Source organism: Sitophilus oryzae, unplaced genomic scaffold (assembly GCF_002938485.1).
Source record: "Sitophilus oryzae breed Bouriz unplaced genomic scaffold, Soryzae_2.0 scaffold_810_pilon_pilon, whole genome shotgun sequence".
Classification (NCBI taxonomy): Eukaryota; Metazoa; Arthropoda; class Insecta; order Coleoptera; family Curculionidae; genus Sitophilus; species Sitophilus oryzae.
In genome coordinates, this window is record NW_022147429.1 from 5,614,592 (window position 1) to 5,627,942 (window position 13,351).

The 13,351-nt window shown below is 33.0% G+C and overlaps 1 protein-coding gene across 1 annotated transcript; it reads right to left on the bottom strand.

Annotated features, from left to right (window-relative positions):
* Positions 1-532: 532 nt before the first annotated feature.
* On the bottom strand, positions 533-1,111 carry LOC115889094 (activity-regulated cytoskeleton associated protein 2-like). Its single transcript, XM_030909010.1, has one exon. The coding sequence runs from the start codon at positions 1,109-1,111 to the stop codon at positions 533-535; it is 579 nt and encodes a 192-aa protein (XP_030764870.1).
* Positions 1,112-13,351: the final 12,240 nt, after the last annotated feature.

A 13,351-nucleotide genomic window follows, 5' to 3' on the forward strand; every position in this document is an offset into this window, starting at 1 on the left:
CTGTGGAACTCTTCTACAGGACTCGGTTTTATCGGAAGGCGACGGTCTTTAGAAGCGGTTGTTTGACATCGGTCTTTCCTCAACTTCTGGGTTGTTTGTTCAACACTTTTCTTCGGGTTTACTTGTAAATCTTCGGCTGAGCTCCGGATCTTTAAACTTGACATGACACTACAAGACGAGACCGGCGACTCTGCACTCACCAACTTAGCATTCAATCGGATCTGTCGGGTTCGTAAGTCAATCTGGAAATCATGCTTGGTCAGAATATCCATACCAATAATCATATCAGATACTAATTCTTCCAGACTATGAGAAACTTCATTCAGAGACTGACCACCTATTTGGATTTTTATCCTAAATGCTGTGCTAATGGATTCCGTGGCACCATTAGCAAGTCTCGCTCCTCTCACCGTGGGTTTGACAGGAACTGCCTTGGAACTTTGGCACTGTTCTGTCAATTTCTTTCCAATATAGGAATGGGCAGCTCCAGTATCCAGGAGTGCCAAATAGTCGGTATTTCGGTAGCAAATCTTCACAACAGGACGGACTTCTTGACGTAAGATTTCTGGTAATTCTTCGACGATCTCGGTTGGTGAATAGTAATTTGAGAGAAGGACGAAATATCGTGGAAATCCCCTCTCCTGGCATACTGGCGATACTCGGGCAATAAATTCCGATATAGCCACTGTAGTTCTTGACTCGTGGAAATATTGCCATGTCGGCAAATCAGTGTTTGCAGGTCAGTAATATAGGCGGTGACGAACTCATTCGGTTTCTGTACTCGACGACTGATCTTTGCCTCCAAGTCCACTTCATAATTTACAGGATAATAGAAAATTTTAAATTCCCTGGTGAAGTCTTCCCAGCTCCGGTAGTTACCTCGGTTATTTCGGTACCAGAGCGCCGCTTCTCCTTGTAAAACTTCAGGAAGTTGTGGCAACAACCGGTTTGGTTGTATGCTCTGCGCCGCGCAAATCTCTTCTAACTTCTCCAGAAAGGTTGCGGGATCGGACCGGCCATCAAATGTCACTCCCCATTTACGAACATCCAAGGGGCTAACATTTTGGCTTTGGTTCGGTCCAGGAGTCGGCGGTAATGGGTAGTTTAGCATGCAGAAGCAGTCCCTGCCTGTCCAAAGATTGTCCTCGCGGTTGATGTTGACATAGTCGTAGTGACGGTCGACGTCGTGAGGGTGTCAGTAGTGCTCACGGTCGGTATGGAGGTGCCATTTCCAGAAAAATCAAAAGGCTGCATTCTAGGTTGTGGGCTAACATGTCCGTCTCGAATAAACTTGACGACCCTCCTCCTCATTTCTTCCAATGTTCCGGTATTATTTAATTCAAACCGTGTCAGTTGTACGGCCAATTCTGATTTCTTTAACAAATAAATCCACCCCGTTCGAGAGTCATTATCGGTACTTGGACCAGGGGGTATTAGGGTCTGTATGGTAGGCATTGATCCAGCTTCACCAATGTCTTCGATATCATCAATCGAGTGATAATCTTCCTTGGTACTTATTCTGGTCAATCTTCTGGTCAATCTTCAACTTATTCTGGTCAATTGCCCCTGACGATATTACAGCTTGACAATTTTAGACTTTTTCTTCAGCCCCTCTCACACTGTTTCAGAACTTTTCAGGCTTAACTAGCTTTACCCGGTTTCTCCTCCTTTTAAACGGCTTCGGCTTTAAATCAATCAAGTCCCTGCTCGGGCGCCAATTTTGTAACAGTCTTTTTTCCTAGAGAGCTATTACTAACGCCTAACAGTCGTTCTTTTGGTTCTCAGGCGCCACCCCCAAAGTTTAAAGTGTTTGAGAGACCACCTCGGCCAATACGGGTAGCTTTTCTACAGTGGAGAATCCAGGGAAATGGGGTAAAAGCCAGTTAAGTCGAATATATTCCATAACGAGATTTATTTAATTAAATATGAAGAAATTACTAAAACATGAAATATCGCAAAATCTAACATAGAGAAATTAAATCAGTTAATTACAATAGCAAATAATTAAGTAATTAATTAATAAAATTAAATTAATTATGAATCCAATCTCTTCAAATAAATAAAATATGAAGAAAATACTAAAACATGAAATATTAAAATTTAACACAGAGAAATTAAATCAAAATTAATTCAATATTTTCAAATAAATAAAATAGAAAAATACTAGCAATACATATTCACATGCATCTTTAAATAAATCAGATATATAAGAAATATTATTATTATGGTAAAATAAAAGAGAAACCTTAATTAACTCCTCCTCCGTAAAGGAATTTTATACCATAAAAATAAAATAAAAAACTCTACTGTGCTGAAACTAAAATTTGTGATTACTAGAACTTTGATGGGGTATCTGGCGGTTACAAAAAAAAGAAAGAATGTGATTACCTCTTTTTTTTTAAGTAAATCCGCGTCGGATCAAACGAAACGGTCTGGTTTTCTGAATCGCTTACAGCAGCCCGGAATCCAGGCCCACTAATTATTCACGGTCAGGTATAAAGAAAACTTAAGAAAATCGGCGTCGGATCAAAACGAAACGGTCTGGTTGTCTATTCACGGTCAGGTATAAAAAACTTAAATGCTCGGTTTTTAACTATCTATACTCATAAATCAGAAATACGGTTTAGACTTATTTTAAATCAAATCTCTGCGACCACGATTTATACTTATTTAAAATCAAAAACGGATATACGATACTTTTACTTTAAAACTCAAGAATTCGGTTTTTACAGCAGCGCTGATAAAAAAACGGATCAGACTCGCGAGGTTTACTTAGAAAAGTTCACCGGTACTTAGTCTCAACAGGAAGAACCCCGTTTTCGCGCCCCCGTCGCTTAAATAATCTTTCCCGTCGGGAACCACGAACCACGTTTGGTTACCATCGTCCTACCTCCCATCAAGATTCCTTACAGTAAAAAAAACGGTTTTTACCCGTCGATCCTACAAAAAACCATTTGCTGTTTGTACCAACAAAAAAACTTCAACGTCTCCATGCAAATCGACGAAATATTTAACACAATTTTATCAGCAAACAATTTTTAATATTAAAAGTATTTTTCAGTTTTAGACTATCATAACAGTTCTAAAAATAGAAATAAACCATACTAAGCTTGTCTAAGAATTAATTGTTACCATAATCCTTCAAAACAAATGAACATGTCAAATTCTACTTATATACAGTATGGTTTATAAATCCACAAACGCTATCCGTCCTGGTGATCAAAAAAACAAATATTTAAACATTTACCATGAGAATATTAACGATAAAAAAAATAAAAAAAGTTAGGTCCCAAGGCAGGATAGAACCCGGGCCCTTCGGTGTACCAGCGAAGTACTTTCACGCCGCGCTATCGTGCCGTGTTTGATTTATGTTCACGCCTAGCATTTAACCGGTTAAATAAAAAAATATACGGACTTCATTACACTACTAATTAACTGTTACTAAAATACGATATATTACCAACTATGTACTTACCTCGGTACTTACTTATTTATGATTAAATTATTTTTTTTATTTGGTTCATAAATTTATCATTTCTAAAATGTCAAAATGACTTTAATAAAAAAGTTTAGTATCTGACACGAAAATGATGATCGATACACAAACACAAACACAAACTATAAACACAAATCACTGAAATCACTGAAATTTCCAATCACAGATCAGGAATATCTGAATTAATAATTATTTAAATAATGATTTAAAAATAACTTGACGGATCACCAACATTTTGTCAACTAGAATTAGACCATAGACAGCAGTTAACATAGAGACTGTCATGTCATCTTCATATATAAATTAGAAACCTGTACTTTAATATCTTTTCGACTCTTTTCGCCTTTATCTTTTCTTCCGTCTGGCGATGTGGAAGAAACTAAATTTGTAGTTCTATAAAATTACCATTGAGTGTCTAGGGCATGAAAGGAATACAGCTTAAAATAATTCTTGGTGTCAACAAAACTTCGTTTCCATAGTTATAGTGACAAGTTGATTTAAATAAAATACTAATTAACTACCATACACCAAAACGCTTACTATTAAATGGTTGTAATTACAAGAATAATTATAAAAGCAATTTGATTATAAAAAATATTGATGATTATAGAAAAAATGTAGTCTGTAACTCGCCTGCGATTAGTATCTAGAGCAATAGAGGATTTAGAATAGTTTTTTAATTTCATTGAGCCTCGAGTATTTAGGGGACTAGATACAAAAATAAAAACAACTTAAGGATTAAGGTATTGCGAAATGTATCATATAATAAAATATTAAAAATATTCCATCCCGTATCCAAAATAAACATTTTGCTGTTTTTCGGCATTTTAATTTTTTGGTTCATTGAATTATCTTGGAATATACTGAGTTCAATTAGCAAATTAGTAGCAATTTTTTGAAAGATATTTTAAACTAAATTTAAATGGAGATTAAGAAGTCAAAATGGCCAGGATGTTATCATAATAACACAACATTTATAACCTTTCCTGTCATATACAGGGTGTCCCAGAAATAAGTGCAAATATTTTAAGGGGTGGTAGATCTCGATAAAAGAAACATATTTTCTCTTTATCGTTTTTTAAATAAGTCCAAAATAACGGAGTTATTTTACTTTGAAAATTTCAAAAAAAAAGTATTTTTCGCTAAAATTTTGAGAACCCCTGGATCTTTTTTGGATTTTCTTTCTTGTAAATTTAATCAAATACCTATGTTTTCATATTATCAAGAAATTATGTTTTTTGACTAAAAACTAAACAAATTTCCAAAAAAAAATTCAAAAAATTTCGATTTTAGAATTTTTTTTTTCACGAAAAAAACCTCATAGGCGTGTTTCTGGGGTTGAACTATACTACCAGTTAAAATATTTGCACTTATTTCTGGGACACCCCGTATAGCGTGCTATACTTATGGCGTATATGCACTGAATATAGGTACATATATTACTATTTATGCACTGAAAGAAATGGTAACATACCTAGTAGAAAATAATTCTAAATTTTTTTGTTCCGTGTATGTTTTTTTGTTCTAGACTACATTTAATGTTTAACGAATTAATATATAAAATTGCTTTGAACTCTGAAGATAATAAAAGATACCCAATTCCACATGCTTTTAAACCACTTGCTTGGGGTCATCAAGATATTCCATTTTACCAGTGGAACCAGAGTGGAACGCAGATAATTGAAACCTCGATATTTTTTTAAATAATATAATATATATTTATTTTTAGTTTTAACATTTAGTATAAAACCCTCTAATGGTGTGAAACATCAGACTTACAATATAACATAAAGTGGAATTTGAAATATTTTTTGTTAAAAATTTTATTTTTTTATTAAGAATATTTTTACTAAAAAAATATTTGTTTTTAAATAAAAATAAGCTACATATGTATTGTTAATATTATAATACTTTAAAATTTTAAAATTTTAAAAGCGCCAAATAATATTTATTTCCCTCTTCCATTCACCCCAGTCTTTAACTCACATTTATTTAATAATATATAAAAAAGTACCATGATATCCAGGTACCCCTATCAGAGTGACCTCATTTTTGTTTTTGCAGAAAGTTCAGTTCTGCGTGGCTAGAGCCTTTATGCCAGTCTAAGATAACAATTTTTGATGTGACTTATTTGATGGTATAGAGTTTAGCTAGTTTTAGCTTGTACATAGTAGAAGAACTAGTCTTTACAATAAATCGTAAGATAACATTATTTGCATTGTGATACTAGGATTATTTTGAATTTCCAGCTCCATATATTACTAACCTATGCTAATTCTTATCAAAGAATATTATATTACGCAGTATAACATCAACTGTTAACAGGCATGACACTGTTACTGTTGCATCCAATAGGTATCATTGGTTATATCTACTGTTATAGGTAGAGTTGACTTGCAATTTCGAGTCGTCCGATTATTTAGTTGCAATACGGAAAACAATATTCATATGGAGCCGATTGGTCGACTTCGCGATACAAAGTTCGTTCCCTTATGCGATACAAAGATTCTAGTTAATTGTGTTATTAATATAAATTATTATATAAACCAATATTTATAGAGTTTTAACTAATGGATGAAATAATTTTTCTAAACAAAATTTTCGATGCCGCTTAACATAAATACTATCATATCATTTTGAGGCCAACTGGATTAGTCCACACAAAGTATAGTTTATAATAATTTTAAATTCGTATTATTTAATTCTAGTTTCCTCATTATAATTAGTTTATCTGTTTTTGATTTATTCGCCTTAATTCATGAATGTGATTTATGAAATTATTTTTGTCGCAAATAAATATAAACCACCAGAGGCGGATTATAGTACAAGCCGACCAAGCCAAGGCTTGTAGCGCCAAATCTGAAATGGCGCCACATTTCCCAGTCAAAAGACAAAGTGCACCTTATTAACCGATTACCGAAAAAGATATGAAATGAAACTAAGAAGCAGTTTCAACCGAAGATAGAAAAAAACGGCTTTTTAATAAACGGTTAAAAATTACTCACTTATATATTTCGTATTCCATACTATTCAGTAATAATAATGGTAACTAAAACTAAAATAATTGTACTGGCCCATACAGCACATCAAATCACATTTACGATGTGTTTACATTATTAGATGTAGACACAGGGTGGCACAATTCCCCCGATGTAAATATGATACGTTTACACATTGTAGTTCAACACGTATGCACAAAGGTTAAACGTCCGCCTCACAATGTAGCCACAGTATAGCATTTACGTATACACAAAGTAAGGGATACACAGTGTGCCGTAGGATACACAGTGCTTGTGTATTACGTTTAAACTCTGTTTACACATTGCAGTTGTGACTACTGCGTGTATACGTATGTATTTTGCTTCGTATATACATCTTGTGCTAGATAAAACTACTTCTTATGAACGAATTTAGGAAATAATACGAGTTTTGATGCCTAACTTTTCGTTCTTTTTAAGAAATATTTATTCAATAATACCAGTTATATCTTTTTAGAACGAAAATTAGGAAAGCAAAACTTTGTATTTTCCAAAAGTATCTCGATCGTAAGTTCAAGAGAAGTAGCCTTAAAATTGTTCCATTTTTGTTTTGTATTAAATGTACCATTTTTTTTCCATAAAATGGATTAAGTGGTTAAAAATAACATTCTTATATTTCTTTATATCATGGAACGCAATAGCGCAAATAACACAATAATAATAATTATTTACACTGCAGAAACCAGAAGTAAGAAAACACTGTAAAAGAACAGAATTTGTATCAAAATGTATTAAAAATATAAGTACCTAGTATAACAACATACTAAAATGGTAAACACTGGTATATCGCCACGATTTGGTGGACCTCGTTTAGTCATTTTTTTCTCTTCTTTTCCCTCCAAGCAGTTGGTTTGTTAGCATACTTATTCATCGAGATTAACAATCTCAGATTGACAATCTCACCCTTAAATTTTATATGACGCTGATTATTGAATATTACCTTATATTGATCCATCAATAACTTACCGAATATCAGTGTAAGAAGTTCTTTGAAGTGTATAAATCTTTCTTACTCTGGTCCATTTAGATTTTTATTATTTCCAAATTTAAAAAAAATTATATTGCAGAGCTAACCTCTTTATCATTATACGAGAATATTTGGAGTTTTCGTTCATTGGAGTCAAAATTTGGTAAATTGGGTATCGAGTAAGGGAAGAGTCGCTGCTATAATATTAATAATACTCTTAGAAAGGTGTAACAAGATAATTATAAACTTGTGCTTACCTTATAATCTCTTTTAAACTACACACAAACAGAACATTTATATAGAGCTTCCGAATGATAAAACAATAATGTTTAACACATCTAACACATACCACTCCTAGAAATGAGAAAGGAGAGAGAACACATAAGATACACTTAGTCGGTATGTCTACGCTAAGGCTGTCCGCGCGTGCGCACACCTTCATTTCATGCTAGAATGTAGACACAAGAGTACACTATTACAAAGTGTCTATATAGAAATTAATATTATGTGTATACGTCACATTTTTACAAGGTGTGTACTATAGGCACAACTATGATACGAAGTATCACACATACATATGACATATACATTGTATGTCTCATATACCGACGTCATTTTAATAATTATTTGTTACGTTACAAAAAACTCTTTAGAATCTTGAGTGCATACGGTATACAACTAGTAAACACGTATCACACAATTCTATCAATATAAACCTGCGTGTATCTCATATGTATATGTTAGAACTAGATGAACACTTAGGTTCACTTTAACATATTTGGTTTCTCATGTGTCTCCCTTGTAGAAACGTAATTTCATTTGGTCGTGCTGTATGGGGAGCTGGCGGGCGCCGCACCCGCTGCACCCCGCTGGTCAATCAATGTGCGCGTTCAGGGAACACAGCGGCTGACCGACCGCTGAGTATTTTGCTCAGTAGCTGACTGTTTTTGCCTGTAAAAAGAGACCGTTTAGGGAAACCGCTTACTCAGCCACTCAGCCGCTGACCATCCCTGAACGCGCCCATTCTATCTAATTTTTTCCCTTAATAGATAAATTAATAAATAAACTCATAAAAAGGAAAGATGCCTACAAAGAAGTAGAGAAAGAGATTGGTTTTCTTACCAATCTAGCCTGCTTAAGTGATGAAGATCTTAAGCAAAGTTGCTTGAAATTGACAAATACCTTTAAAAATGATCTGGATATAGCTATTGAAAACGAAATCCTCCAAGTTAAATATATTCCGAATCTTCCGCTGGACCCAAGAAACTTACTAAAATCACTTAAGAAAGAAAGTCTAGCTGGAATATTTCCAAACTTAGAAATAGCATTAAGGCTGTTTATATCCAAGGCAGTAACGAATTATTGTTCAGGAGAGATCGTTTTGGACTCGAGGGTTAAGAATTATTTGAGATCCAAGTTGGGTCATTCTAAACTTAGTGACTTAGCCTTAATGTCCATAGAATCAGATTTACTTAAAAATTTGGACGCAACAGAAACAATACACGTTTTTGTAGAAAATAAATCCAGAAAAAAAACATTTCATAAGATTCTTTTTTTCGTTTTTTAATACTTATAACATAGCTTAGTATTTATAGCGGGGTTTCCACATGCAAGGATTACTGGCGCCAGTGTTCGCCAGTTTATTGGCGCCACAATTAAATGGCGCCATTACCCGTTTTCACAGGTCTATAGTAAATTTAAAACTGGCATGTCATTACGGTCAGTTTTATGAGATTTTAACACCTTGCTATGTTCTAGGGTGTAAGCATTCATAATACTTCGAATTTTGGCCTTTGCGGAATTTACATCAAAGTTGCTGAGAGAATCAGACATGACTCCAACAATTCTTCTTAAGGCTTCATCCCTTTTATTTCGGTCCTTATAATCACTTATTTTATTGTTCCATAAGCAAGGATGTTGTTCGTAGGCTTCCAAAAACTTTATTATTAATTCAGTAGACCACTTTTTTGAAACAAACGACATTTTTACGACTGGAGATGCTTGCTGTATTGTTTACACACAAAACTGGCGCCAAAAAGTACAGGAGCGTTGAACTTTACTGGTACATGAATTATTGGCGCCACTAAACTTGCGCCAGTCGATTTTACAGGTTTCCACGTACAATAAAACTGGCGCCAGTTAAATGGCGCCAGTAATCCTTGCATGTGGAAACCCCGCTTATGTTATTAGGGTAAGAAAAAACATGTTTTTTTAGATTTTAAACGTTTATTTTTTTATATTTATGTATTTATTATCTACAATATATATATATATATATATATATATATATATATATATATATATATATATATATATATATATATATATATATATATATATATATATATATATATATATAATATCAAAACTCGATCCTTTCTTGTCGTTGAGAAATAAAATGTTTTTTGTTGTTTCAGAATAAAATGTTTTGCACTTTTACTTTTTCATATTTGGGTCATTTGAATAATGAAAAAATAGATGGAGTAAAAATAGGGGCGCCAACATATCCCAGGGCTTTGGGCTGTTTCAAGTGTTAATACGCCTCTGTAAACCACTCATATGAATATTTGCTTGTATTTTATAAAATTGGAATATTCGCAAAATATATTTTATTTGCTGGTAAGGATAAGAAAGGTTAAGGAAGAACATCGTACAATGGTACAAGCCTTGGGGGCAGACTCTTCCACATTATTTACTATTTTTGTTCAAGGCGTTCGATGAAATAATCGTTTGCGTATTACTCCTTTGGAATTTATGGAGGTCTTTCCATGTAATTAAAAAACACTGGTCTTAGTAAAATAAAACCATATCGGACAAAAGTAATGCAACTTTTATAATAAAGAATTATTTATTAGAAAAGAATTATTAAATTAAATATTCAAATATATATAAAATTAAATTAGTATTCAAGGAAATAAGCAGGTAATTTAAATACCATAATAGGCTGCTGTTACGCTTAAAATTGGACGGTCTTCAAATGACAAATCACAATATTACTTAAAAATGTATTTTAATACACTAAATTGATGCGAAAAAAGTAAAGCAACAATTAGAGAAAACATTTTATTTCGTTTAAGAACACGAAAAAAACTGAAATGAGATTAAAAAGTAAACTGAACCAAAAGTCGACATAAATATAATGAAAAAGTTCATTAATATAATGAATTAAATCATTAAATTTGAGCCGATGAACGATTTCATTAGCACAATGAAAAGTAATTTATTAACTCTATGAACTTTAAGTTCATTGAATCAATGAACAGTGTTCATTAATTTAAAGAACACATTCATTGGTACAATGAATAGCTTTCATTAATATAATGTACCTAAATCCTTATATTAATGAACCGTATCATTAATACAATGAAATAATTTCTTAACCTGTTTAGTTACACATTTAAAAGTCGACACTATTGTAACATCGACACTATTGTAACTCTTGTTATACCGTATAATCGATGATGAAGATCGCTGTCATTGATATGAAGTAGTGTCATTGATTTCCCAGCCTAAACTACCTAACCCAAGCAGCATTTGGACGTCGGGACAACGTTGTGTCACGCGACCAAACGTCGGGGCGCAACGTCGGTACAACTTCGTGCCAACCCTAGTCTGCACTAGTTTGGAGAATAATTTTTGGGTCGAAACGACGTTGGATACCGACGTTGGCTAGAAGCGTAATTTAGTACAAACTGCAACGTTGTTTAAAATCCCAATTCACAGAAATACAAAACTAATATGGCGTCTAAGTCGTGTTTTATCCTAAGTTGGGATAATTATAGTAAAAATATTATTTTTATGATTTAGTTAGAGATATATGTCAGATGGCAGTGAAAGAAAACAAAACAAAAGTATTTAAGTGTGGAGGATGTTTGAAGATCATAATTATTGAAACACTCTAACCGACTCTGTAACTCGTTACCCAAGGCAAAAAAGTTAAACGCAAACAACTTTATTGATAAATGTATTGTTTCTACTTTGAAAAATACTAATGGGCCTTAAAATTAAAGAAGTTTCAAAAATTTTCTTGAATTTTTTTTTTAGTAAAATGAGAATAATTTATTCGCAGTCGAAAAAATTGTTTCCGCGTGTTTTTTAGGGTCAAATATTTCAAGTTAATGTATTCAAAAAGCAAGAATTGCTATTTTAGGAACGAAACATTTTCTTATTTAACAACATGGCGGCTTTCGCTTTGTTGTTTTGGAGATTAAGATGGAGTACTGTACTGATCGCATACTGGACTAATAAAGTCGCAGTTCGGCCTTAACAGGTAGTATACATGGTACAAAGAATACAAGGTATGATCGATAGCGGCTCCAATTTCGTTCAGTTCGCGCATACCACCTGTGACGTCACTAGGAAAATAATGAATAAATATAAAATAAAGAAAGTTGACAGGAGATCTGCATTTTTTGGGGTTATGGTTAAGAATTGTTTATTTTTAAGACTTTAGTTCGTTTAATTTAATAATTACTAAAACCAGCAGTTCCAAAAATATATTTAAAAATAATTATCTATTAACATGGATTTGGACGATAATAATAGGTAAGAATACTAAATTTATTTCTATATTCGGTATAAAATTGTTTATTAGGTTTTTAGTTTGCGATGTTTATGGTAAATAATTTTCATGTTCATTGCCTCTGAATTCACATGAGGACAGAGATGAGGATATCTATGGAAAAGTAACCACAAGAGGAATTGTTACATCATTTAAAATATGTTGGGAAGTTGAAGTTTCCCATCAAAAGTAGAAAATGCCAATGCAGTTGAATGTATTGTAATTCTGATAGAAGTAATTCCAAGGGTGAAGTTTATTATAATTAGTGGAAGTAATTAGTGACCTGTGCTTCTTTTTATATGTAGATGTTTCAGGTTTTGAGAATAAATCGGTTGAACGAAACCCAAAATTTAGAGGAAGTATTTGCATACTCAGAATATGCCCATCAAGGATTATATAGCTCAAATTTCCTTTTAATGGTAGGCAATTATTCAATGCAAATTAACTTTTTAAGTGACTGAAATATTAAATAGTTTACAATATGGTATATCACTAAAAATATATTACTTTTAGGTACAATTAGTGCCCGATACATTTCAAAAAGTAGAATATTATTTTATATTAAATGAGGTGTTGTACCAACAATCAATTTATATTAATACCGGAGATTAAAAAATAACAGAATAAATAGTTCTTTTTTTTATACTACAAAAATAAACTATAGAATACAACAGTATTTAAAAAATAAATAAAAAGTTATGTCCCGGCCGAGATTCGAACTCAGGTCTCTCGCTTCCTAGCCCGACTCCTTACGCACTGCTCCACAGTAACTTGCTTAGCGATAATTCAATGACGGTATATAAACAAAAAAACAGGTTTATAACAATATCTTGACGATTTGAACTGGCGCGCGGAGAGTGCTGACCAATAGCGCCTGTTATCACCTGTGACGTAGCGACCAACCTGCGCAATATCATACCTTGTATTCTTTGTACCATGGGTAGTATACTAGTCGCAAAATTGCCTAATTTAGTCATCCTAGAGTCTAGCTTGTGCCGCCCTCTATAATCTAAATAAACGAGGGAGTGGATAAACTATCGGTAATATATATCGATGTATATTTAAATTTAGTTTTATATGTACCTTTCTTATGTCCATTTTAATTAAGTTTTTTTTATAAAAACAAAAACAGCACTGAACTGTCTGACTGAACAGAACAATGAAGTGAAAATTTAAGATTTAAGGTTATGGTTCAATACAGTTCCAAAAAGGTAGTGACTCGACGTCCTACCAACGTAAGAATAAGGAAATCTAAACAACGTTGGAATTAGTAAAACAGACGACGTTTG